The following is a 27,853-nucleotide window of genomic DNA, read 5'->3' as shown; positions in this document are numbered from 1 at the left end:
ATAGTTGGCTTTGGTTCGTAAACACACAAACCTTAAATTGAAAATATCCAAAATGGTCTTCAGTTATTTTCTCAGGCTTCTTAACCTCTTGTACCAGTGGTTAGAGGCACAGCCCCAGTGGGGTGAGGGGGCAGGGGGCCCGCTGACCGGCTCACAGGATGCAGCAGGTGGAAGACTGGGGTGCCGGGCCGCCGTTGCAAACTTCTGTGCCGGCTGCAAGAGAAGACAGGACGGTGAGCGGTGAGTGAGAAACGGGCGCGCCAAGCTCCTCCCCTCCACACACCCTGCAGGAGGAAGGGCAGAGACGGGCTGGTTGGCCTAAGCCGATTAGCCCAGCAGTTACTAGTTTAGCCCTTGGTGACACTCCAGCCTAGGCCTCTCTGAAGCTGGCTTGTTTCTATTGGTTCCCTCCCCTGCGGGACGTTTCAGGGAATGGCGACAAAAGTCCCAGAGCGCAAGCGAAAACCAAGGCAGCAGCTCACAGGTTCTGATTTGGGGGGCGTGCTGAGTGGTTCCAATAGAGCCACGTTCCCGCACTGCAGGGTGAAGGTGAACAGGTGCAGCAGCGCAGGGAAAGACACCGCGCACGCTGACTCCTAGCTCGCTTCCTGTCGTTTTCTATGCGTCTGCTGTTATCTCAGGCTGGCGTGGGAGCGGAGGTAGAGTTTCTGAGCTCCCTAAGAGGGCACTGCTGATTGATTATGGAACAGAGGAGCTGTTAAGAGTTCACGCTATTTCAGCGGGGCTTTCCTTCCTTTTATAGAGGAGGTAACACTCAGTTACTTCCCTCCTGAGTCCCGGCTAGGACGCCAAGCGCGCCCCCATGCTCTCCAGCTACGCTGAATCAGCAGGGCTGTTCCTGTGGGGTGGGCCTCCCCACGTGGCCACCTGTGCCCTGTGCAGCCAGGAGCCCTGGTGCGCCGACCACAGGGCCTCCTGAAGGCTGGCTTTTCCCCGAGTTGAACTCTGTTGCCTCGTGCCCGGCCCTGCAGGCCGAGGCCCGGCTGTGTGGTCTTGGCGGCGGCAGGTGTGGAGCGCAGACCTTTTTTGGCCGCCGTCCTCTCCGCCTCCTTCCTCTGCTCCTCCTCCAGGGCCTTCACCTTCACCTCGTACTCGTCAGCCAGGGTCTTCCACTCCTTCCTGTTGTTCTGCAGCCGGTCGAACATGGGCAGGATCTCCTCGTGGAAGCGGGAGAACTCCTGGAAAGGGAACCGAGAAGTCAGGCCACAGCCCCAGTGGCTCCTGGGCGGGCTGGGCTGGGGGGGGGGCATGGGGATGCCACGTGCCCAGCAGAGGGCTGAAAAGGGAGAAGGACGTGGGGGGTTGTGTCCTTGAGGTTAGAACAGGAGCTGTGGGGCGAGGTCCCCAAGAATAGAGTAGAAAGCATCAAAGCAGAAGGGACGTTCCCCCGGCAGGGGGGGCTGGGAAGGCGGCCCAGACGTGCAGGTGTTGGGGCTCCTTTGCCCTCTCTCATACGCACATCGCACGTCACACAGAGCCCACGCTCGCCCAGGAACACGTGTGAACGCCCGCAGGCTGTGTGGGTGGACGCACGTGGGGAAGGCAGTGGGAGGGGAGTGCTTGGTGGTCCCCGGCAGTGACCACCTCAGGACCAGCATGTGCACCCTGGTCCCGCCTCCCTCCCCAGCACTGACAGCCCCCCCTTGGCGGGGGCAGAAAAGGGAGCTGGTGTTTCGGTAAAGGGAAGCGTGAGACCTCGGGGGCTGGGGTGGGGAGTGGAGCAGGAGGGACGTCACTCAACTCAACCTGAAAACCTCCTCGGAGTGTGGGGTCTGCCCCCCCCAAGATGGGCGGGGCCTGTGACGTCATGGTGTGTGTCACTCGGGCGGGCTCTGCCCCCTCACTCCCTTGCCAGTCCCTGGAGCTGATGTCACAGCACCTGTCCCAGCTCCTTGGCATGCGTCCCACTGTCACTGGGCTGTGCCCGGGTGTTTGCTGGGCTGCGTGCACCCAGCTGGCGACAGTGGACCACCCCCCTCCTCCCAGGGTGCAGACACTGAACAAATGCACTGCACGTATACTGCAGTCAGTGCCCTGAAAACAGCGTGCAGCCCTGGGCAGGGGCGCCTTAGACGGGGTTTGGGAAGGGACATTTGAGGTACGACCTCGAGGTGAACAGGAGGACGTTCTGGGAGGGAGAAACTGGGGGGGCTGATGGGGAGGGGACCCCTTGGGGTGACGCTGAGGATTTCGATTCCGAGTGCAGACTCAAGGGGGATGGGAGCCACCGTCCCCCCCGCACCCCCCCCCGCCCATTCCCCGCCCCTCCCCTGCAAACCCAGCCAGGCCCTGGGCCACCCCGCTCACCTTGTACACGAACGTGCACACAAAGTCAATGAAGCCGACCTGCAGTTTGGGGAGCTCGGCCGCCTTGTTCCGGTCCATCATCGGCTTGTGGGGGAGCAGGGACACCGTGAGGCACCTGGTGGCAGGCGTGCCTGACACCTCCCCAAGCCCCCAGGACTCAGCCCCACCCCGGCTCGGTGAAATTGTCCACGGAGACAAGAGAGCAGCGCCCTGGGGATGAGCTGGCCTTGGAAGGGAAAGCCAGGACGCCCCTTCCCTTCCGACCCACAGCCCCGTTCTGGGGAGCTGCCCTAGGCAGCGCTGGGCTCAGGCCACGTCAGCCAGGCGTGGAGCGCAGAGCCCCTTCCTCCAGCTTCCCCCCCCCTTGAGCTATCCATGGTGCTGACCCAAGGCCTGGCTCGTGACTCCCAAGGGGGCAAACCCCCATGCTCTTGAAGGAGCTGTCCTTGGTGTCCAGACTCTGGACCCCCCCTCCCCCACCCCCACCCTCGGTTGCCTGCTGGCAGGCCCTTCCTCGGAGTTGCCCTCTGTCTGGAGCTCGGCGTGCTGGAGTGAGCCATGCAGGACCCTAGAGGCCTGGCCCGGAGGAGACTGACAGGCTGCCTGCCCTTCCCCCAAGAGACTTTGCTAGTTGGTCAGGGCACCCTTTCCTGCAGCCTGCGCCTGGCCCAGAGCCTTCCCAGCCCGGTGCTCAGAGAGCTCTTCAGTGGCTGGAGTTGGCTTGTGAGACAAAATCTCTCTCCATCTCTTCTGCCCATTGTCGGGTAATGCTCGTGCCCTTGTCCCCATGCAGGTGCCACTTCGGTCTAGCAACAGGCTCCTGACCCCCACATTGCTGAGCTGAAGATCCCGGCATCGTTACAGCCCTGAAGGCAGACTGAGTTCCAGCCACGCCCAGACGGGCCTCCCTCCCTCCCCTCCGCCCCTGTGACCTGGCGACCAGACCGTGCGCACAGATCCAAGCCCCAGGGTCCTTCCAGTACTGGACAGCCCTGCCCCCCGGTCCCCGCCTCCTCTCCCCCTCCTCCCTGCAGAGCTGCCTGGGCCCGTGGAGGCCTTCGGTCATGAGCCCCAGTCCGGCTCTGCAGCTTCGGCAACGGCTTTCCATCACTGCAGGCATCACAGTTTTACCCAACCCCTGCCTTTTCCGCAATTTACCCAGATTCGGTCCCAGCTAAATTCTCACCAGATTCACGTCACATGACCCCACAAAGCGAGAGTTAGGTCCCAGGACCCCAGACCCCCGGGGTCCTCTGTCCGAGGCTCCCAAGCACCGTGATGGGTATGTGGAGGATTCTGGAAGCAACACTCACGATGGGCTGCTGATCCAGAACTGTCCTCTCCAGGTCCCCTTGTTCCCAGAACTCAGCTGCCACCAGCAGAGCGACCTGAAAGGCACACGGAAGGCAGGCGTGCTGTGGATTCGGTGATGGTCAGATATTGTCCTGAGATCCTGTCAGGTTGGCCGGTGCCCTTGGTCTTCTGCACCCCAGACTCTGGTGTCCCTACTATTCAGGTTGGGAGTGCGGCAGCCCATTCCACCGTGGCGGCACTGGCTGGGCCCCAGAGCTGGGCAGCAGCCCTCGGCACTAGTTGCAGATGAATGGCTCTGTTCCCGCAACCCAGGCTGCACCTGGATGCAACCCCGTGAGGACTGGCAAGACGTCTGGGGCCCCGCGTGACTCTGACCTTGCTCTGGACTTCCCAGGGCTTGGTGATGGCAGACAGGTCACACGCCGTCATCATCATGGCCCTGTGGGCAGACGGAGCTCCAGGCACATCCACACTGGCCTCCCCCCTTCCCCTCCACCTCTGCAAGGCCCGGTGACCGTGGAGGCACAGGTCCAAGTCCCAGTGTCCTTCCGGCAGTGGACGGTGCTACCCTGCACACCACTCCACGCCTCCCCCACGCTCCCCGTCTCCTCGCCCCTCTCCCTGGGCAGCCAGGGACAGGAAGGTCAGCAAGTGCTTCTGGGGGACCAGTGATTTACACATACTTCCTAATTGGACCTCTGGGACAGGCCTGGGGCTGGACGTAGTTCTGAATCTGCACTTTGCAGGTGAGGGACGGAGGCTCATGAAGCGAGCACGGTATGTAATTGTGGACAAGGCCGTCCACCCCCAAGTCCTGCTGCTGCTCCCCTGAAAGGAGAGCGGGCGAGGCGAAGCGTTGGTAGGAGGCGCTGAAGCTGTGAGAAGTGGGCTGTTCTTGCTGTGGAGCGTCTGGGCCCTGGGGCTCGCGGTCCTGCGGGGGAGGCGTCGCCCTGCACTCACATGACTATCTCCTTCCGCGTCGTCTCCAGGGAGAGGTACTCCACCCAGCTGTTCCTGTCCTCGTAGTTCTGGGACTCATCCACAATCTTCTGGAACATCGTCCTCTTCCTGAACCCCAAGGACAAAGGGAGGGAGTTGACCCCCGCCCCCTCATGCCACGCAGGACCACACGTCCTCCTTGATCTCAACCCCACACGCCCTTCCAGGAGAGGAACCGAGGTGGGGAGTGCAGCCTTTGTGGGGCCCCGGGGCGGGTTGTCTGCCTGGAGCCCCAGGTGCCCCCCAGCCAGGCTCCCTCCCCATGGGGCCCCCTGGTGGTCTCCACGAGGCGGGTGGGCGGTGGCACCCACTTGAAGTAGAGTGCCAGGTCTGTGGCGATGATGGCGATGTCCATGAGGTGGATCACGTGCTCATGCTGCCGCCGGTTCAGGTTCTGATAGATGTTCAGGGTCTGCAGGCGGGGCTCTGGTCACAGGTGCGTCCCCCCCACTCCCCGTCCTTTCCCCTCCCCCACCCCTCCTGGAGGTCATCCGTCTGTCCCTCTTGGCGTTGCTGGCCAGCTTCTACCCAAGGGTCATGGGCCCCAGGCCCAGGTGGCCGCACATTGCACCGGGAGGCCCCCACCCCCCCTCTCCCCCCCAACACTCCAGGGACCTGAGCCCACCTCACCCCCTGTGAGGGCATTTCCAAACTGGAATCACCAGGCCCATCCCATCACCCCCATCGCCACCACCACAAAGCCTGCCTCCCTTCTCCAGCGCCAGAGCTGTGTGGTGTGGACGCTGGCAGTGGAGTTCCAGGGGTGCAAGCGAAGGTCAGTCGGCCAGGAAATACAGCAAGAGAGCAAAGGGAGGGCACGCACCTCCTCGGAGAGCAGGAACTTCCCGAACTCCAGGTGATGTCGTTCCAAAATTGAGGAGCCGTGGAGCTTGGCTAAAGGGTTCTGGGATCTGTCACGGAGGTTTAATGAAAAGCAAGCAGTGGTCAGGAGCCCCAGAGCAGCCTGTTTGCCCCCAGCTCCCCCCATGAGGAACGGGCACCCCTGTGGGCGCGGCAGGCCCTCAGAGGCGAGCGCTCTCCCCAGCCGCTCTGCTGGGAGGCAAGCTCTCCGCAGGCCCCTCCCCGGGGACGCTGTGGCTGCGTCCAGCGCACAGCCACGTGGGCGCCCCAGGAGCGCGCCTACTTCATCTGGTACAGGTTGTTGGTGCCCCGGTGGTCGATGTCGTGGCACAGGCCGGCGGTCACCATGGCGAAGGCCTCCAGGTCCGTGTAGTAGCTCTTCAGTTTGCCCGTCTGCAGAGACAGGAGCCCATGATCCTGCAGCCCGTCAGCACCCTCGCCTGCCCTTGCTTCCCTGCTCTGCCGGGTGGGGGCAGGGGCGTGGGAGGCGGGGAGCTGGGCCCGACCCCACTGCCCCTTCCCAGCTCACGTGCTCTCCATCCACTTCCCGGGCTGGGGGTGTGCGCCAGTCAGAGGGGCCTCTGCCCTTGAAGGCCCCCACCTCCCACGTGGAGGGGCCGCCACCTAGGGTGCTGCCCTTGGAAGTGGGAGGGTCTTCACCACCCTGATCAGACGGGTGAGCCCTCTCCCCACCCCCGCCACACCCACGCACCATGAGAAGCGTGAACATCGTCTGGGCCACGTTGAAGCCGTGGCGCCAGTTGTGGTAGGTGATTCTCCGGTACCCCTTGCTCACGGAGAACAGGAACCGCACCAAGACCTGAGGGAGGTGGAGACGTGGGCTCCAGGCACCGAGCGCCTGGTCCCACCGTCGCTCTCCCAGCTGACAGCTGTGGGAAAGGCCCACGTCCCGTCCCCGCCCCACCACTGGCCTTTCGTGGGTGGCACCTGCCGGGTGCACCCGGGGTGGCAGGCAGCCGGAGGGGTGGAGCCAAAGCCAAGAGCAGGGCATCTGGGCCTCCGTCCTATTGCGAAGCCCCAGATTGAGACACGGACCCCAGGAGAGGGGGCTGGGATATTTCAGAAGACGAGGTCCATTTCAGCCATGGGTATCTGAATGCGGCAGGATGTGTGGGCACCTGGCCCAGTGACGGGGGAAAGGGGATGGTGGCTGAAGGTCCAGAGGCCGAGGGGTGGCAGAAGGGTGAGCACTTATCTCTGGACAATAGAACATGGGCCCAAGGGAGCCTCTCATTGCTTCCACTGTGGTTTTTAGGGCCAGAAATTATTTGGAAATTTTTTATTCTGTTAATACTTTCTACAGTTTATTTCTTTTGTGTTTTCCCTTTGTTTTTTGTACAATGTCTATAGAAAATGCCAGCCTGCTGCACTTGTTCTCCAGGGCACAGAGAAAGACGGTTCCCTCACTTGGCCTTGGGGAAGCAGATGCTCCCTGAGGTGTGAAGGTGGAGGCAGGGCAGAAGCTGGAAAACCACAGGGAAGCAGCACAGCTGGGAAGGCTGTGCCCCTCTCCCTGGGACAGTCTCTGAGGGGCCCTCTGTGCTCACACCTAGAGGGTGCTGTGTGCTTTCTGCACAGGTGCTGGGCTGCTTCTGTCTCCTCTTCCTCCAAAACCAAACACCCACTGCTGCCCAGTGATGCACTTGATGATCAGACTGCCTGGAGTACCTGTGTAACAAACTTCCCATCCATCCATCCGTCCGTCCGTCCGTCCGTCCATCCATCCATCCAGCCAGCCAGCCAGCCATCCAGTCAGCCATCCATCCATCCATCCATCCAGCCAGCCAGCCATCCATCCGTCCGTCCGTCCGTCCATCCATCCATCCATCCATCCATCCATCCAGCCACCCACCCATCCATCCATCCATCCATCCATCCAGCCAGCCAGCCAGCCAGCCATCCAGCCAGCCAGCCACCCACCCATCCACCCATCCATCCATCCATCCACCCATCCATCCATCCAGCCAGCCAGCCAGCCAGCCACCCACCCATCCATCCATCCATCCAGCCACCCACCCATCCATCCATCCATCCATCCATCCACCCATCCATCCATCCACCCATCCATCCATCCATCCACCCATCCATCCATCCACTCATCCATCCATCCATCCATCCATCCATCCATCCATCCATCCATCCATCCACCCATCCATCCATCCAGCCACCCACCCATCCATCCATCCATCCATCCAGCCAGCCAGCCAGCCACCCACCCATCCACCCATCCATCCATCCATCCATCCACCCATCCTTCCATCCTTCCAGCCAGCCATCCAGCCAGCCACCCATCCATCCATCCACCCACCCATCCATCCATCCTTCCATCCATCCATCCACCCATCCATCCATCCACCCATCCACCCATCCATCCATCCATCCATCCAGCCAGCCAGCCAGCCAGCTAGCCAGCCAGTCATGTATTCTAGGCACACTTGCCCTGAATATTTTGCTGGCCTGCACTGTCCATTCTGTAATGAACATGTTTGCCCCCAGACTTCCTGCGGGACCTGGGACTCCTGACCACCTCTCCCTGAACTGAGACCCTGATCATGAATGACCCCTCACCTCCTGGGGGATCTGGAACTTTCGAACCACTCCCAGCTCGTAGTACATCTGGATGCCACATTTGACCAGCTCCAGCTCCGTGCACTCCAGATCAGAGAAGTGGAACTCATAGATATCAAACTTGGTGGGCCCCGGCAGCTCTTGCTTCTGTGGGAAGGATTGTGGGGCTGAAGCGGGCAGGCCCACCGAAGCCCCGCCTGTTTCTTGCCTCTTCTCCTCTCAGGACACTCTGTCCAGCATCAGACACCCCAGGTGTCCGGTAACATCAAGCCAGTAGCCTGGGGCACTCACATCCCCTCCCAGCTCAGCCCCCTTCCTCTCCCCTTCTCCCACCTGTGGCCCAACAACGAGAACTTGCCAGCTGGGCAGACACGGTGATGTTGTCAGGGAAACAAACACAAAGATACGCACATACACAGGCACGCGCAGAGAGAGACAAGGACACGTGAATACACAGGCACACGGAAGGACACACAGACACGTGCACTGACACGGGCACACACGATGCGCAGGAACGTGGACGCGTATCAGCGGCAAACATCACAAGCTCACGCTCTGTGCCCAAGCTCACTCCGGCCTCCTGGGAATGGAGGCGTCCCCCCCCCCTCAGGCCCGCCCAGTCTCCACCTGGGGGCGGGAGTCAGGTTCTGACCAAGATTCTCCCCAGCTCATCTTCCTCGCATTCCGCAGGCTCCTTCCCGAGACGCTCTCTTGTTGGCTAGGAGAGAGACCGTGTGCTAAGAGACAGAGCGACAGTGTCAGCTACACCCCTCCTGACTGTGGGACAAAGTGACATTGGGCACGAAAGAACAGCGGGAGCCTCCAGGAGCCCCGGCTGAGGCCTCTGGCTTCAGAGACGGCGACGATGAGAGCCCAGCCGGCTCTCGGTGCCTACGTGTCCCTGCCTCTCCACGCCTGTCGAAGCTCTCCACTAGGGCGATGACGGTGGAGGCCTTGCGCTGCACGACCAGAAGGGCCGTGGTCGCTGCCTGCCCACAGCTGAGGGCCTGGGGCCCAGGGAAGGGCTGCCCAGCCGTGCGGCGCGGCGAGTGGGCTGCAGGTGGTGCCTCTGCTGCTGGGATCCCCGCCTCCCCGCGGGGCACCGACATACCAGGATCAACTGGATTTCGTCCCTGTCGCATCTCACGTGGTACAGAACCATGTCCTGGGCGATGTCCTTGCGGTTCTCCAGCCTGTTCATCTTGTCGTAGGTGTCGGCGTTCAGCGCCGACCAGCCCAGGAACTGCGTGAGGGACTGCAGGAGCGCGTCACCCACCACGGGCCCCCCCGGTGCGCAGGGGGCTCCCAGGGGGCCGGCCTCCAGCCCCTGGGATGGGGCCTCACAGCTCCTCCCGGGCTCTCGCGCCGGGTCAGGGCCCGGAGCAGGCGGTGTCCCCGCCACACAGCCGTCGCCTCCGGGGCCCACTGGACAGGCGCTTACCTCCATCAGGAGTTCGTCCTGCTCATCGAAGGGCTTCCCGTCTTTCCTGTTGTAAAACGTCGCGACCCCCACAATCTCCTCCTTCTTGTTGACGATGGGCATGGAGAGGACGTTCTTAATGACCCACCCAGAGTCGTCCAGAGGCCCTTCCTGCGAGGAGAGGCGTCTGGAGCTGACCGCTGCCCTGGGCCTGGCCCTGGCCCGGGCCCGGCTTGTCAGCCAGGGAGTGTGAACCTCGCTTCTTCTGCCCTCAGACTGTGGAGACTGGGTCACTGTTCCTGTCTGTTGGCCCCCAAGGGTGTGTGCTGTGACCTCTCCCCAGAGGAGAAGGGAGGCCTTGTCCACAGGGGCAGCCTCGCTGTGTGAGTGCTGTGGTCGCACAGGGTCCCACCCTTGGAAGGCCCCCCGCTTGACTGAGTGCCCTGCTGCCAGGTTCCTAATAATTGTTGAGCAAGGGGCCTAGCACCCCCGTCCCAGTGGGCCTTACAGTGGGTCCTAGCTCACATCCCACTGATGCCTGGCCGGTGAAATAGGGACCCTGGCCAGTTCCTGGAGGAGGCCCCGAGACACAAAGCCCGTCTCCACTGGTCCACTTGACCTAGGCCTACTTCAGAAAAGAGCCCGCCCTGGTCATGTGTCCCCACATGGAGCAGACGTGAACCCTCGCCAGGCACAGGCGTGCCCAGCCAACACGCAGACCTGTGTGTACGGAACACGTGTTTGCTGCCGTTAGCCTGTGAGACGTGAGGTTGTTCCCTAAACAGTCCCTCCTTTCTGAGTCACAATGTCTTCTTTCCTAAGTACCACACGCTTTCTATGAATGAATAGACGGGTACCTGAAATTTGAACATTTCATCAGCTTGGGCGTTCATAATGTTACAGATCTGAAAAAGGACCAGAAACACAGTTTCACTTGAAGCGGCCAGATGTACAGTATGACTCTAACATAGACTCTGTCCAAGCTGAGGAGCTTCCAAGTGAGCAAAGCCGGGGCACACGGGCCGGTGGGAAGGGCTCCGGGGGACTCACAAAGCCACTTTCTGCCACGTAGGTTGGAAGGCCACTGGCGAGGGCCCAGTGGTCGGCGGGGGGTGAGCTGTGGGAGAGAAGCAGAGGGTCAGAGGACCAGATGCTCAGCTGTGTGTCCGTGCTGATTCCCGTCTCTGACCCCAGGTGGGCTGTGGGGAGCTGGCAAGGACTGGAAGAAGACGGGGGAGGCCAGGGGTGAGGTCTGGGGGCGCCTGAGTGGCCTCACTCCTCCTCTGCCCACGCTGAGGCCCCTTGCCCTACAGGGGGCCGCACGCGTCACCCCTGAGGGCCTGGCCCTGGATCCCAGTCCCTGCATGGGACCTGCGGGCTGGGGTCCTGACAGGCTAGTGGGGCCACGGAGGCCACACGGCCATGCGGCTGTAGGGCTGGTAATGGCCAGCTGCCGCCTGCCAGTCTCTCTGGGCTGCCCTGAGCTCCACGCGGCTCTGCTGCCCGCCGGGCTGGGTCCCCTCCTGTCCCGCCCCATTGTGTGTGCAGTGTTGGGCCTCCCCTGCCGGGGGCTCTACCTGCTGGGCTGTCTGGGTCAACCAAAACGAGACCCTGAGGGCCTCAAGGGCCAGTCGCTGCTGACAGGGCCGCCTGGACAGCTCATCTGACCCCCTGGGCACCCGCACCAACAGCCGTGGGGCTTCGGGCCTCCTCAGGCCCCCACTCATTTCCTCCCAGACCAGTAAGTGGACCTCCCTCCCCACCGCATCCCGCCGCGCCCCCCAGCTCAGGGAGCACCAAGGTGTGCGGGGCCGAAGCCGGGGCCGCTGACTCCGCCGCGACAGGTCCTCAGCCCAATCCAGCCGGGGTCCGGGGTGGTCCTGCCCTTGGGCAGTGCTCCTCATAAAAGCCCGACACTTACGGGATGACCTTGATGTCTTCCTTGCCATGGAGGATGTAGTCGATGACTTTGTAGAAGACGATTTCCTGAGAAACAGACCCAGCAAGCGTGAGGGGCTCCCCGACGGGAACCCGTCAAGACATATGCCCACATAACTGCACAGAGGCACACAGGTGCACACGATGTACACGCGCACCAACCGTCGTGGGACACACATTACACACTCTGGTTTACATCTGTCTTCCCTCCGTCTGTGTCCCACTCAAGCCCATGCAAAAACTGGGCCCTGTGCTCCTTCACACATATGCACGCAGCTGACCCAGGCCTGTACGTCTGTGACACACACGCACACACACACACACTCACACACTCACTCACACTCACATAACTATGAGAAGCCGTGGTCACAGCCAGCCTTTGCGCAGAGAATCCTGCATGCACTTGGCACACAGAACCCATGGAATCCTCTGATGCCCTGTTATTATCCCCATTTGACAGGAGGGGAGACTGAGGCATGGCCACGCTCTGAAGTATGACCCGGGTCGGACGCACAATAAGTGACAGAGATGCCTGCCCATGTCCCTACCCTGCTCACACACACCCACGAAGCCCCACTCAGGCAGATGTTACAATGATTTAAGAATAGGGCAGCGGGAGGTTAGGGTCAACCAGAACCGATGTTGGTCTTTACAACCAGGCTGACAACCCTTGTCAGGAGACCAGGCCTGGCCCTCGGCCCCAAAGCACTGCAGGGCTGGAGTCAGGGGAGATGGCCCCGGGGGCCTGACCTCTGCAGCGGTCAGATAGCCAGCCGGCCCACAGCCTCGTCCTCGGCGCCCACACCCTTCCCCTAGCCTTCCTTCCCTCTCCCACCCTGGGTCGGGCCGGGACAGGCCCCTTCCCACCCTGGGGTTGGAGCCAGGAAATCCAGGGTGCACAGGCAGGGCCTGTCCCTCCCCCCAACCTCATGACTCACACGGCCGTCAGGTGTGCGTGGGCCTGAGTACGGCGGGGCTTCCCCCATCAGCACAGGCCACACGTCAAAGAATTCCTGGGTGGAGGAGAGAAGGGAGTGAGTCACTGAGTCAGCGGCGGAGCTGGGCGAGGCTGGCCGGGAGGTCCTTGGGGCGCTGAGGCCTCACCTTCTCCTTGGTCATGTCCAGGAGGCCCACTGAGTATCGGTCGCAGTTCAGATAGGCCCGCACAGTGTAGAAGGCCTTGTGGAACTGCCTCTCGATGTCCGTCAGCTCCTCAAACACCTTATTGGCTGACCACAGCAGCACCTGGGGAGTGACATACCTGTGGGTCGTGGCCACACCTGCCCACACCCGTCTGACCACAGCGGCACCTGGGTGTGAGCTGTCACGCCTGAGACACACACATTCACACACGCTCTGACCTCGGAGCCCTGGGGGACACTGGTGACGGTGCCTCTCCCAACAGGGCGCCGGCACCAGGCTGAGATCCAAGCGCGTGACTCCCTGCTCCCTGCCTCGGGCCCTGCAAACCTTCTGGAAGGCAAAGTCTCCAGTCTTTGGCCACATCCCTGCCGCTCACTGCCTGGTGCTGGCCTCAGGCTGGGTTGGTGAGGGAATGAGTGAAAACTGAAATCGATTGCCATGAGCTTGAAGGGCAAAGATCTGCCCAGCCAGCCCTCCATGATTAGCCTGTGAGAAGCTGGGGCGTGAGAACAGGAGTTCATTGTTTCCTGGAGGCCAAGTGCTTTTGTGGTCTCTGCAAAGTGAGTTGAGAGTGGCCCTGGCCAGACCCTGCCCCAGACATTGACGCCCAACTGGGCCCCAGGCTGCTGTCCAGGGCCACCCATCGGGCTCTCCTCCCCCCTCCTCAGCCACGGCCCACAGGCAGGTCCCTCTAGACCCCACCCTTTCACACTCACTCACCACCTCTGTGCCCTCTGACCTTTAATAAGGGCGGCCTGGTGCCCAGCCCCTCCGCCTCCACTGCAATTCTTCCTTGCCTGGCTCCCTCCCTGCTGGCCACCCTCGGGGCCCTCTGCAGCACCTGCACCCTTTGTTGTTACAGGTAGGGATGGGCACTGGAGACCCCACTTGCCCTAGAGTCCTTTCACCAGGAGGCAGCCCACTGCCCATCTCGCTCTATTGGTAGGGGAGGCTTTCCCAGCAGCCCGGCCCCACCCTCTCTGTGCCCACTTCTCCCCATTGGTGGAGGAGGCTTTCCCAGCAGCCCGGCCCCGCCCCCTCTGCACCCACTTCCCCCCATTGGTGGAGGAGGCTTTCCCAGCAGCCCGGCCACGGCCCCTCTGTGCCCACCTCTCCCCACTGGTGGAGGAGGCTTTCCCGGCGGTCTGCCCCCGCCACCTCTCTGCCCCGTGTGTCTGAATCGCACTCCCACTGTGACCTCAAAGCTCGCTCTGACCAACCACAGGGCCTTTGCACAAGCTCTGTTCTCTGCCTTCACAGCCCTCAGCCCAGAACTTTCTCATCCTTGAGTCTCAGCCTAAAGTGGCTCAGGGAAGGCCCTCCTTGAGCACCTGCGGCACCAGATGCCCTGCGGCACCCCATCTCGTCCCCGGCCTCTCAGATGTACAGTCTCACTGTCTCCGGACTCGACCGCAAACTCCATGAGGTTGGGAGGCACAGCTTTTTCATGGCTAGAGCAGCGCCTGGCCCCTGAGTGCTCAGCCTGCATTTGCAGAGTGCGTGGGAGGCGGCGAGATTCGCTGTTCTAAGGATCTTTAATCCTCCCAGCATTCAGAGGGCAGAACCTCACTATCCCATTTTACAGGTGGGGAACCTGAGGTCTCGAAGTTACTTGACTTTCCCGAGGTCACAGAGCTGGGGAGCCGCAGATCGGCATCCTTACCCAATGCGCGTGGGGGGAAGGTAGAGAGTTCCGTGCCGGGTGCATTCATTTCCAGGCCGTTAGCGGCAGGGGACTGAGGTGCTTAGTCACCAGCTGACAGAGGAAGGACATGCAGGGCAGTGGGTGTGGGTGACCATGGAGCCCCCCCTCCCCCGACACATGTGCGAGACTCCCAGGTGGCAGACTCTCTGAGAGACCCGCGTGCCAGTGAGAGCAAGTCTGTGAGTGTGGGTGTGTGCGAATGTGTGCATCTGAGTGTGAGTGTGTGTGAGTGCTAGTGTCCTGTGCATCTATCCCACAGGTACTCGCTGAGCTATCCCTGGGTACCAGTCCTGGTTGGGACCAGAACCCATGTCACAGATGTCAGGGTGGGGGAGGTCGGGCGCTCAGGGATGTCCTGGACAGCTGAGCTCAGGGGTGAGGGTATCTGGGCCACACACCTAATTTCTGAGCCATCTGAGTAATTCAGTCCCCAAACTCATCCCCTAGGAGGGGGACAGAGTGAGAAGGTGTCCCCGCACAGCCTCTAGGCGAGACCCTCCACTCTCCACCCTGTCCCCTCCTTCTGTCCCAGCAGAGAGTGTCCTGTCTCCCCTGCCCTCCAGTGCCCCAGTCGGACCAAGGACCAGTCCCCACGTTGGACCCTGCTCTGAAGCAGGTACTAATATGGCCCCAAGGAAACGGGGGCTCAGCGGGCCAGGCAGCATGTCCACGGTGGTCTGAAGCCAGGAGCGCGGGCCACCCCAGGCCTCTGCCCTTCCCTTCTTCCTGTTTCCATTTTTAACTCTGTGAGTTGCGTCCAGGGTGCACCCTGAGTGAGGTGCAGGCATCTTCGGAGGCACCTGTAGCCACTGCCAGGTCAGGGTTTAGAGTTTTCCAGCCCCCAAGAAGGGGGCTTTCACTGCCAAGGGAGTGGGTTCAATCCCTGTTTGGGGAACTAAGATCTCACAACCCATGCGACCAAAAAATAAATTAAATTAAATTAAAAATTAAGAAAATTACATTAAGGCAAAGGTAATAAATATGCAAATGCATTGCTTCCTCATTATTTCGCTACAGTTCACTGTTTTCATACTCCTAAGGTTTCTGATGGTGGAAAGGAGGTCCACACTGTGGCCCGTCTCTTCCCAACCTCACGTCCAGTGACATCGCGGTGGGAGCTGCGATGACAGAACCAGCCTGCACCGCCCGGGGTGGAGGAGAGCCAGCCCCTCCTTGCTGCTTCAGACTCACATATCCTGACCTCTGAACGCTTCCACTTGTTCGCAGATCAGGGCTGCGCGACAGCATCTGAGCCTGTATGCTCTCTCTGTAGCTCCTGCATCGGGACGTCTCCCACCCCATCCTGGGAGGGGCAGCACACATGCTCCAGTCTTCACACCAGCCAGTGGGTCATAGACAAAAGCACAGCCTGGGGGGCAGCACGGAGGCCAAGGCCCTGCACCCCTGGGGACTTTCATCCAGCTGTGGTGCAACATGGACCGTTGGGCAGGGGGAACCACAGCTAAAGCTGGCCAGTCAGCTTGACGCAGAAGGTCTGAGATAAATTCCAACATCCCAGGGCCAAACCTATGATTTCTTTGTTGCTTCTATGGCCTCTGACCAAAGTGGCTGAGACACTCTCAAAAAGGGATTAACGGGAGCCCCTGAGCCAGAGTCCATGGAGATAGTGATCAGGAAGGACTGACAGTGGTTCTTGACTTGGGGAGGGGGGCCTAGGACCCTGCAGGGCTGCTAAGGTCTGGGGGAGGGAAGGGTGGGCACTGTGCTGAGAACTGCTTTAATTGGAGGTCGGGGCTCCCCTACAGCACGAGGAAGAAGCGGGCACCAGGCTGAACCACAGGCAACGTGGCAGCCAGGCTTGGTTCATTTTAGACTTTTCTTTTCAAAAAGAGCTGTGAGGGAGAGCTGTGAAGTAATTAGGTTTCTTTAAAATGCCATTCAGAGTGTAAGGTCTCAGAAACGGCTTTCTACTGGGATTAGGCGACGTCTGAGTGGAAATCAAAGCACTTAACTGAGACGTGTATGCCCATTGTTGGAAGTTCCCTTTAGAACTCCCACCGAAAGCACGTCTGTACGTGCACGCGGTCTGAAGAGCTGGAAACGAGTCTCCAGATAGTCGTGTTTCCTAAGTGTCAGAAATTCATTTACTGGAATGATATTTATTGCCTGCTTTAGGTCTGGTATAACTTGACAACAGAACAGACAAAAATCCCCAACTCTTAGAATTCACTTTCTAAAGTGGGGAGCGGGTGGCAGCTAGAACATGAACAAACCAACCAACCAGAAGGCTTGGCACAGGGAGATGAGTAAATGCAGGGGATGCGGCAGGTGGAGTTGGGTAGGGAATACAGGGCCAGAGTGTGGGGATGCTCAGGTCGGGGGAGATCTCTCCACGGAGGAGCCATGGGGTATGTGGGACGGTATTCTTGGCAGAGGGACCTGCAAATACAGAGGCCCCTGAGGGGAGCATGGCTGGGGCGGAATGGTGGAATGGGGTGAGCCAGAAAGGTGCAGGGGAGTCCCTGAAGACCACCAAGTGACAGGACCTAAGTTTTCAAAGTATGGCTCTGACTGCTGAGTTGGGGTGGCTGATGAGAGGTGCGGAAGGACAGGGACCCTGAGACGGTCTGCATGAGAGGGAGCAGAAAAGCGGGGTATCCAGAGAGGGAGGTGGGGACTCAGGACATGACAGGCAGAGAATCAAAACCCTGGCTTCTCCTGAGACCTGACTTTCCTATAGAGGGAACACAATCCCCTGGGGGAGATCCACTGGGGGAAAGTGTGTGTGGTGGGGCAAGACCCAGAAAATGCTCCAGACGTGCCTCACTAGGCCCGCACCCGGGGTATGTGGGGCTGGATTTGAATCTTGCCTTGAGGCAACTGTTATGGAGCTGCTGATACGAATTTGGGGAGATGTCTTCACAGCAGTTAGGTTAAGGGGCTTGGCCGAGAGGAAGCTGGGAGAAAGCAAGCCTCAAAGCAAGGGCAGAATGAGAGCCACTCAGAACACCTCCTCCAAGGGAGATGGGCTAGACCTCACCTAGGGCAGATGGACACACAGCGAGAATATTTGGAGAAATAAAGCCTGGAAACCCCTGGAATTTGATGAAAGACATGCATATTTCCACCCAAGAAGTTCAAAACACACCAAGTAGGATGAACTCAAAGACACCAACACCAAGACACATTATAATCAAGCTGTCGAAAGACAGAACCTTGAGAGCAGCGAGAGAAGTGACTCATCGCATACAAGGGAGCCTCAGTAAGTTTATCAGCAGATTTCTCATCAGGAACTTTGGGCCCAGAGGCAGTGGCCTGATGTATTCAAAGTGCCTAAAAGAAGAAGAAAAAATAACAGCAAAGCTGTCCTTCAGAAGTGAGGGAGAAATTGACGTCCCCAGAAAAACAAAAGCTGAGGGGGTTCATGACCACTAGACCTGCCCTGCAAGAGCTGTCCTGCAGGTGAAATGAAAGGACCTCAAAGCTGTATGGAGAAATAAAGATCCCAGCAAAGGTAAATACATGAGCAATTACAACAATTGCTGGAATTATTGTAACGATGAAAACTATAAGACATCGCTGAAATAGATTAATACTTAGAAAGACATCCTTTGCTCATGAATTGGAAGACTTAATATTGTTACAGTGTCAATACTACCCAAAGTGACCTACAAATTGAATGTAATCCGTATCAAAATCTCAATGATGTTCTTGCAGAAGTAGAAAAACCCATCCTAAAGCTCATATAGACGCTCAAGGGACCCTGAATAGTCAAAACAACCTTGAGAAAGAACAAAACCGGAGGCCTCGTATCTTCTGATTTCAAAGCATAGTACAAACCTGTATTAATCAAAACGTGTGATACTGGCATAAAGACAGACCTACAGACCAAAAGAATAGCTTATAGAGTCCAAAAATAAACCCTAGCATATATGGCCAAATGATTTCTGACAAGAATGCCAAGACCATCCAGTGGGGAAAGGGCAGTCTTTTCAACAAATGGTACCAGGAAAACCAGATATCTACACGCAAAACTATGAACTCAGAAGAAAACACAGGAAAAAAGCTTCATGACATTGGATTTGTCAATGATTGCTTGGATATGAATTGAAAGACACTAACAACAAAAGAAAGAAATAGCAAACTGGACTTTCTGAAAATTAAAAACCTTTGTGCATCAAAAGACACCATCAACAGAGTAAAAAGGCAACGCACAAGGGAGAAAATATTTGCAAATCACACTTCTGATAAGGGATTAATACCCAGATTATGTAGAGAACTCCTAAAATTCAACAACAAGAACAAAAACAAACAACCAGATTTAAAAATGGGCAAAGAACTTGAATAGACATTTCTCCAAAGAAAAAATACAAATGACCAATAAGCATATGAAAAGATGACCAATATCACTAATCATTAGGGGAATGCAAATCAGAACTACAGTCAGAACTAACTAACAGCCGTTAGGATGACTAGTGTTAGAAACAAAACAAAACAGAACACAAGTCTTGGCAGGGATGTGGAAAAATCGGGACTGCCTTGCACTGTTGGTGGGAATGTAAAATGGTGTAGACACTTTGGAAAACAGTATGGAAGTTCTTTCAAAAATTAAACAGAATTACCATATGATCCATCGTTTCCCCTTCTGGGCATACACTCAAAAGAATTGAAAGCAGGGTTTCAAAGAGGTATTTGTACACCCATGTTCACAGCGGCATTATTCACAATGGCTAAAATGCGGAAGCAACAAAAGCGCCCAGCAACAGACGAATAGATAAGCAAAGTGCGGCCTGTACCTACAATGGAATACTATTCAGCCTCAAGAAGGAAGAAAATTCTGTACTATGATACAACAGGGACGAACCTTGAGGACATTCTGCTCAGTGCAATAAACCAGTCACAGAAAGACGAGTACTGTAGGGTTGCACCTGTATGAGCTAAACTCACAGAAACAGCAAGTGGAATGTGGCTTCCAGGGGCTGGGATGGGGGTACCGGGGGGTTAGTGCTTAATGAGGATAGAGTTCCAATTTGGGAAGCTGTGTAGAGCTCTGGAGATGGACGGTGGAGATGGTTGTGCAACATGAATGTAGTTAATACCACTGAACTGTAGATTAAAAATGATTAAGGTAGTAAATTTTTTGTTATGTGTATTTTACCACAATGAAAATAATTGGGAAAAATTAAAGGGATGCAGAAATATATACCATGCTGACAGCAATCAAAAGAAAGCTAAATAGTTATATTAATTTTATACAAAGCAGACTTCAGAAGAAGAAAAATGATCAGGAGTAAAGAGGGCTATTACATAACGATAAAGGGGTCATTTCTCCAAGAAGACATAACAGCCCTTACTGTGTATTATGCACCTAACAACGGAGCACCAAATTCCGTAAAGAAAAACTACTAGAACTGCAAGAAGCAATGGATAAATCCACTACTATAGCTGGAGACGTCAATGTTCTTCTTTCAGTGAATTGATAGATCCAGCAGGCAGAAAATCAGTAAGAAAATAGTCGAACTAAACAGCAATGGATATAATGAATATCTATAGACTACTTCATCCAACAACAGCAGAATACACATTCTTCTCAGGGTCACATGGGACATTCGCCAAGAGAGACCATACTCTGGGCCACAAAACACATCTTAACACATTTGAAAGAATTAAAAATCATAAAGAATACATTTTCATACCACAGGGCAATAAGCTAGAAGTCATTAACAGAAAGATGTTGGAAAATTCCAAAACAGATTAAACCATACACTTCTAATTAATACATTTCTCTTGAGAAGAAGTCTCAAGAGAAATTTAGAAAGATGTCGAACTAAATGAAAATGGAAATACATACATGTCAAACTTTGTGGGATGCAGTGAAAGCAGTGCTTGTAGGGAAATTTACAGCATTGAATGTACATATCAGAAAAGAAGAGAGATCTGAAATCAATAATCTAATCCTAGGAAACTAGAAAAAGAAGACTAATTTAAGCCTAAAGGAGGCAGAAGAAAATAAGTAATAAATTGTAAAACTCTCTGCTCCCCAATTTAATAATCTAGATTAAATAGCTTAGATTAAATGAATGTTTCAATGCCTTGAAAGACACAAACTACCAACACCCACAGAAGGAGAAATAGAATAATCCTAATAGAGCTATAAGTATTAAAGACATCGGATCAATAATTAATAACCTTCCAAAAAGAAACCACCAATCCCTGATGGATTCACTGGCGAATTCTACAAAACATTTAGGGAAGAAACTACACCAATTCACTACAATCTCTTCCAGAAAATAGAAGCAGAGGAAGACATTTTAACCCATTCCCTGAGGCCAGCATTACCCTAATACAAAAACCAAATAAAGCCATTACAAGAAAGAAAAACTACAGGCCAAAATCTCTCGTGAGCATAGGTACCAAAATTCTTAACAAAATATTAGTGAAACAAATGCAATAGTATATATAAATAATTATGCTCCGTGACCAAGTGAGAGTTATCCCAGGTGCACAAGGCTGGTCCAGCATTTGAAAATCAATTAATGTAATCCATCATATTACCAGGCTAAAGAAGAAAAAAATAACACGATCACATCAATTGATGGAGAAAAATATTTGACAGAATCGAACACTCATTCGGAATAAAAGCTCTCAGCAAAGTGGAAATAGAGGGGAACTTGGTCAACTAGATAAAAATTCTACAAAAACCCTACAGTGGATGTCATACCTGATGGTGAGAAACTGCTTCTTTCCCTAATACTGGGAGCCGGACAAGGATGCCCCTCTTACCGCTCAGTCAGCATCGTACTGAAAGTCCCAGCGAACGCAATAAGGCAAGGAAAGGAAGAACAATGGATAGACATGGGTAGGGAAGGAGAAAAACTGTCTTTGTTTGCAGATGACATGATCATCTATGTGAAAATACCAAGGGATCAATCTTTAAAACCTCTTGGAACTAGTTATTGTCTTAAGGTCACAGGATAACAAGGTTGACATACAAAAGTCAGCTGCTTCCCTTTATACCAGCAATGAACAATTGGAACTTGAAATTAAGAACACAATACCACTTACATTAGTATATCCAGGATGGGTAAACAATAAGGGCCTACTGTACAGCACAGGGAACTATATTCAATATCCTGTGATAAACCATAATGGAAAAGAATATTCAAGAAGAATGTATGCATATGTACAATTGAATCACTTTGCTGTACAGCAGAAATTAACACAACATTGTAAATCAACTACACTCGATTTAAAAAAAAGAGAATGTACAACTTCTGTTTTTCCAAATGCACTGGTAAGAGAATGAAAAGACAAGCTATACTTCTGGAGAAAACATTTGCAAAATACATATCTGATAAAGGACGTAAACCCCAGTTTTACAAAAAAAACTCTTAAAACTAACCAGTAAGAAAACAGACAACATAATTTTAAATTGGGCAAAAGATCTGAACAGACACCTCACCAAAGAGGAGGATATACAGTTGGCAAATGAGTACATGAAAAGATCCTCCACATCATTTGTCATTAGAGAGTTGTAATTTAAAACAATAATACGAAACTCCTATTAGAATGACTAAAATCTAAATAACTGACAATACCAAAAGCTGACAAGGATGCAGAGTGACAGGAATTTTCATTCATTGTTGATGGGAATGTGAAACGGTACAGCCACTTCTGCACAGTTTCTCACAGAGTTAAACACAATTACACCATATTATCCAGCAATCACACACCTTGGTATTAACTCAACCGAATTGAAAACTTGTACCCACACAAAAACCTGTCTACAAATGTTTATAGCAGTTTTATTCATAATTGCCCCAAGCTGGAAGCAGTCAACATGTCCTTCCATGGGTGAATGGCTAAATAAATTGTAATGCATCCAGACATTGGAATACTATTCAGCAACAAAAAGAGCTGGGCTGGGAGGAGATATGGGGATGTATGTATATGTGTAGCTGATTCACTTTGTTATAAAGCAGAAACTAACACACCGTTGTAAAGCAATTATACTCCAATAAAGATGCTTAAAAAAAAAAGAAATGGGCTACTAAGCCATGAAAAGACGCGGAGGAGCCCTAAATGCACATCACCAAGCGAAAAGAGCCACCTAAATGCATATCACCAAGCGAACAGAGCCAGTCCTAAAAGCTTCCATACCATGTGATTCCAAGCGCATGACATGCTACAAAAGGCAAAACTATGGAGACAGTGGCAATATCAGTAGTTGTCAGGGCTTTGGTGGAGGTGGGGGTCTTTAGGGTGGTGAAATGATTCTTTATGACACTGTAATGGTGGGTACATGTCATGATGCATTTGTCAAGACCTATAGAAATTTACAGCACAAAGAATGAACCATAGTGTTTGCAAATTTAAAAATCATTTGGTAGGTTGGGGGATTCCAGGAAAGAATGCAGACTGTGACAAGAGAATGCAAGAGATCTCCTCACGGAAGCGGGTGGGGAAAAGGTGCTGACCTCAGCGTTTTTGGAAATACATGGCGTCTGCAAGAGTAAAGGCAAAGGAACTGCACACATCTCTGTGCTCCAGTGATGAACTTGTTTCTCATGGGTCACAGGTACCCTGCTGTACGCGTGCAAGGGGGCTGGACAACGACGTTAAGTGGACGGCAGAGGACGGGAGCCAGGGGTCTCCGTGTAGCGTGGGGGGGTGGGTGGCGGAGGCCAGAATGATCCACGTGGGGATGATGGGGGTTGGTGGCATCAGCAAGAACTCAGGCTTAACTTGATACAGATGCAGATGGTTACACGCAGAAGTATTTACAGACGTGCACCTGCATGGGCTTGCAGACACACACCTATCTCCTCGCTCCGTCAGCTGAGAGGACCTAGAAGCTATGACACGCCAAGCCAAGATCACACCTGGTGCCCAGGTCGTTGTTTCTAAGACCGTCTCCGGCAAAAAGAACCAGTACTCCTTGAGGAATGGCTAATTCCAGGACTGGGACGGAAAATACAAATGAGACGGAAGCATTTTGTAGTGCCAGAGAATACGGAGGTGCAGAACCCCCAAACCAAAAAAATCCACCCACCAAACAACCAAACAGATGGGGTCGATGGGCATGTCAGAGGGCGCAGGAGCTGCTGAGAAAACAGGCTGAGCAAAGAAATCAGTCGGGTCGCGCCGGAAACACCCGAGAGTCCCGACTCACAGACAAATGTCGGCAGAAGGAAAGAAGCGGGCCGAACAAATCCCCCGTGCAACCCCGTCCCCACAGCGTGGGGCTGAGTCCACCTGGTGGCCTTCCGACGTGCCCTCCGGAGCCCCACGCTGCAGTCCCTCTGGCCGCAGGCTTCCAGCTCCTCTGCGGCCTCAGGCCCTGCCCAGCGCCCTCTCTCACGCCCTGCCCGCCCCACCGTGTCCGCGCCCCCTACCGCCTTCTGCACGGGCCACAGAGGGTGGAGCGCCGTGTCCCCCCGGGGCCCCCGGGCCTCCTCGCTCAGGGGGAAGCCGACTGCAGTCCTGGAAGCCATTGCTCTCCTGTGTGGCCAGAGGCAGAGCCCACCGGGAGGATCGGCCGCGGACTGTGGGACCCTCAGCCCCTGCTCTACGGTCATAATCCGCCCCTGCTCCTTCCACAGAAGGCTTGAGGCAGCTTCTAGGGAGGAATGCTGACGCCCGTGTTTGCAGGTGGTCACAGCCCCGGGGCCCGAGGGCGAGGCACCCGGCGTCGCTGCCCTCAGCTCGGCATACTCACAGCTCCGCGTCCGCAGCCACGGAAGCCCCGGGCCCTCTCCCTCGGCTGCCCAGTGCCCACAGAACCATGTGCCTCTGTCCGGAGACCAGGGTGGGGGGGCCTGGCCCCGCTCAGGCAGCCCGGAGGTTCTGCAGCCGGCGGGGGCGCCCTGGCTGGCAGCGCGTGCGGGTACCTGGCCTCGGCGCGTCTCGCAGTTGTGCAGGTAGTTCAAGTGGTAGATCTTCAGGTTTAACGTCCCGAAGTTCAGATACTTCAGGAAGACCTGAAACGGGAGTTGTGGCAACAGCAGGTCAGAGCCCTGGTTTCCAGATGCGCGCCCAGGTGTGCGCTTGTGCAGGAGACACCCAGCTGCCTGGAGGCGGGGCCGCACGCGCAGCACGGACCTCAGCCTGCGGGCCGCGGACGTGTACACAAACGTGTAGATGAGCCCTCGGAGCCGAGCCTAGGACAGGTGCCTACACAGACGTCACCTGCCAGGCGTGGGCCCCGCCGGGCACTGGACCGTGAAGACCCGGGGACAGACGCGTGTGCGCGTCCAGAGGGCTCCCGGGGACAGACGCGTGTGCGCGTCCAGAGGGCTCCCGGACACTCACGTCTTCATCTTCACTTGTGAAGCACGGGCCGTCCAGCTTGTTCACAGCCATGATCACAGCCACAACATCTTTGCCGTTCATGATGGGCGTGGCCAGGATGTTCCTTGTCACATATCCGGTCAGCTCATCAGCAAAGGAGCTGAAGTGGGGACACTGCAAGGCAAGAGGAGAGAAGGGAGAGCCCGTCGCTCTGCGGACCTGGAGTCTTGGTCTCCCTGGTCCCTGGGGGTCAGGGCTAAGCTGCCCAGGCCAGGGCTGAGACCCAGGTGGCCATGCCCCGGGTATCAGGAGCCTGGGAAGCACATGAGGACACAGCCAATGGCCTGCCCTCGGGGCTCCAGCCTGCCTCAGTCTCTATCACCCCATCTCAGAGCGAGCGACCCCCAGCTCTCGATCCACGGGCTCTGCAGAGGCCTTGCAGGCTCTGCACGCCCCCTGGGCTGCGGGCAGACCTAGCTCCTCCCACGTCTGCTGCCATCTGGCCGACTGGCCTTCTAGATGTCTCCTGAGTCTGTCTAGTCTGCCTGTCCCCAAGCCCCTCCTTGTCTAGGCTGCCATCTCCTGCTGCCCTCAGCCACCCTGGGCCACCTCCCATACCCAGGACCTATCTGCCACGCCCCGGGGGGCGTCTCCTGGGCCCACGCTCCAGCGGGCTTCCTGCCCCAAGATGAGACCTTTGCCCAACTCTGGCCCCCAGGGCAGGTTCCTCCAGCCTTAGAGTTGCTCTTTGGGGCCTCTCCCTAGTCAGGGGCCAGTGGAAGGGCTCTCAGGTCTGTCTCCACAGGGAACAGCTCATCTGAGCTTTGTCCTGGCCCAGTTGATTGAGTACGACCAGCCTCAGGCCCATTGCCCCTGATCTCACTGCCAGAAACACCTGCCCGCCCTGTCCCCATTCCGAGGATCGGCATCCACCCTCCGCCGCACAGAGAGGACCTGGGCCTTGGTGTTTCCCTGCCCCTCCGGCCCAACCCACTTCTTTAAAGTGCCCCCAGCTCTCTGCTTCCACTGCCCAGACCCAGCCATCGGTCACCACAGCATCCCGGGCCCCCCGCCTCCTGACCCAGCTGTGCTCCGCACGGCTTGTGCAGTCCTGCCCCCTCCTCCCTCCTCTGAGCCACCCCGGCTCCTGGGAATTTCCTCCCACGGCCAGCCGCCCACCTCGACAGGGTCTAGATGCCTTGGCGACATGCCGGACCCTCTGGGACCTCCTGCCCGGCTGCCTCCCCATGAGCCCTGGGGTCTCAGGGGCCACAGAGGGGTGGCGGGGTGACATCACAGCCCTGCGGCGCCCCCTCTGGCCACCGCTGTCCACACCCCCCCCGCCACGGTGGGACACAGGCTCTGTCTCAGTTTCCCCTCCATAAAGTGACATCTGGGCTTCATGATACACTTATTGGAGACTCGACTTTTTGCTGATTTTGACCCTGGTCTCTGCTCCACTGCAGCGTAGCCCTGAGGATTAAGGCGAATGCCATGCCCCTGCCCCATGAAGGAGGCATCTAGCGTGCTGGGCAGTTGTGAAAACATCAGAGGGAGCTGAGCCCCAGGCAGAGACAGCCCCGCCCCGGGGCGGGCACAGGCAGTTTGAACCAGACCCTCAGAGACACCAAGAGCACAGGTGGGGGGTGCAGCTGGAGGCTCACAGAAGGGAGGGGGCAAGATGTAGTGGGAGAGGCGGGGGTGGCAGGGGAGGCACTCATTGTAGCCCCCCATTCCCCCCATTCCTGCCGCACTTCTGTTCCTGGTAATTTATGCTCCTGACATCCCAATTCACGGGTGACCCGTTTCCTAAAAAGGAAGTGAAGATGAAGCTAATCTGAGAGATTACTATATTCAGGTCGCTGGGCCGAGGCTTGTTTGAGCAGATAAGTTTAAGAGGATTGCAGCCAAGGAGCCAGGGGTCTGGGGGTCCGTCCACACGTCCGTTTGTCTCCAGGGACGAGGGGACATTGGCTGCTTTGGCGGAGGCCCGTCCCGCTGGGTAACGCCCTCTGGATTCCTTCACAGAAAGTGGAGGAGGTGAGCCAGCCCGAGGCTCCTGCTTCCCGCTCCCAGGCCATAGCAGCAGCCCTCTCTGGGGTGGGACGGAGGGGACGGGAGAAGGCGGCCGGCTCTCCCTGCGCCCCCTCGGGGCCCTGTCCCTCACACGTGTCCAACAGGCGTGGTTCCCCCCAGTCCCAGCCACCCTCTCCCCTGGGGCATCTGTCCTCCTGGCACCCCGCCCCACCCCCAGAAGTGTCATTGGCCTCCCCCTCCCTCCCGTCCAACCAGAACCTGTCCTCCCAGACTTCTCCGCTCCAGGCACTCACTGCGTCCACCCCTCCTGCCCCCTCCTGGACCAGCTGCTGCTGCTGCTGCTTCTTTTTTGGCTGTGATGCCTGCAGATCTCAGTTCCAGGACTGAACCCAGGCCGTGGCAGTGAAGCTGCCGAGTCCTAACCATTGGACGACCAGGGAACCTGGACCAGCTTCTCCTGAACCCCCAAACTTGCTCGCCCCAGTGAGCAGTATGGTTAGGGCTCTGGGGTCCACTGGCCCCTCCCTTCTGGGCCTCTGCGCCAGCCCCTGCTCAGACGCCGTCCTCCCAAACCCCCATCCAGGGAATCATAGGTCAAGGGGGCAGCAGGGCCTGCCCAGGCTGCCCTCCCAGCCACCCCAGGGCCTCCTTCCTTCCCGCGAGCTCTGGCCTGGACCTGTTCCACTTGCCTCTCTGGCCGCCTTCCTAAAAGCCGAGGGCCCCCTCACAGCCAGTGGGCTGACCCATCCTTCGGGGACTGTGGGAACACTTCGCCAACTCCCACGAGGCCCAGGACCCACCTCTGTCACATCCTTGACATTCACCACCTTCTTGGTCTGAGCCACGTGGCCCACGACCCCAATGTCCAGCGGGAAGAAGATCTCGGAGTCAGGAGGCACCAGGCAGTCCTCCAGGGCGCTGCCGGGCTGCACGCTGAAGAGGCGCGTGGCGAGCTCGGCCGTGCCATTGCGCTGGCGGTACATGAAGAGGCTGCAGCGGTCGGCATGCAGGATGGAGCAGAGACGTCGCAGGATCTTGAAGACCACGCGCTCCATGTTCACGCTCTCCTGCATGTCCTGCACCAGCTCGAACAGGGCCGTGCTCTCCTCCACCTGGCACAGCTCTTGGAAACTGGTGCAGCCCGCCGGGCACCCATCCTCGCAGGCGCTGGCCACATCCTCAGGGCTCAACTTCTTTCCAAAGTACTGGTCCGCAAAGCCAGGGTTCTGGTCCAGGAACGTCTGCACCTGCTCCTCGCTGAGGCTCAT

At 56.7% G+C, this 27,853-nt stretch overlaps 1 protein-coding gene across 1 annotated transcript; it reads right to left on the bottom strand.

The window, feature by feature from the left end:
* Positions 1 to 151: 151 nt before the first annotated feature.
* On the bottom strand, positions 152 to 27,853 carry PDE6B (phosphodiesterase 6B; the record flags this gene model as incomplete). Its single annotated transcript, XM_079920443.1, has 22 exons — positions 152 to 213; positions 1,043 to 1,199; positions 2,329 to 2,412; positions 3,642 to 3,716; positions 4,018 to 4,081; positions 4,603 to 4,710; positions 4,953 to 5,053; positions 5,465 to 5,552; positions 5,786 to 5,895; positions 6,215 to 6,322; positions 8,092 to 8,238; positions 8,744 to 8,809; positions 9,203 to 9,346; positions 9,533 to 9,682; positions 10,369 to 10,416; positions 10,562 to 10,628; positions 11,433 to 11,497; positions 12,388 to 12,462; positions 12,554 to 12,694; positions 24,149 to 24,238; positions 24,570 to 24,722; positions 27,386 to 27,853. The coding sequence occupies 22 exons, from the start codon at positions 27,851 to 27,853 to the stop codon at positions 152 to 154; spliced, it is 2,571 nt and encodes an 856-aa protein (XP_079776569.1).

This window comes from Stenella coeruleoalba, assembly GCF_951394435.1.
Source record: "Stenella coeruleoalba genome assembly, chromosome: 4".
NCBI classification, from domain to species: Eukaryota; Metazoa; Chordata; class Mammalia; order Artiodactyla; family Delphinidae; genus Stenella; species Stenella coeruleoalba.
The sequence above is the reverse complement of the archived record's forward strand: the minus strand, read 5'-3'. Positions and strand labels throughout refer to the sequence as shown.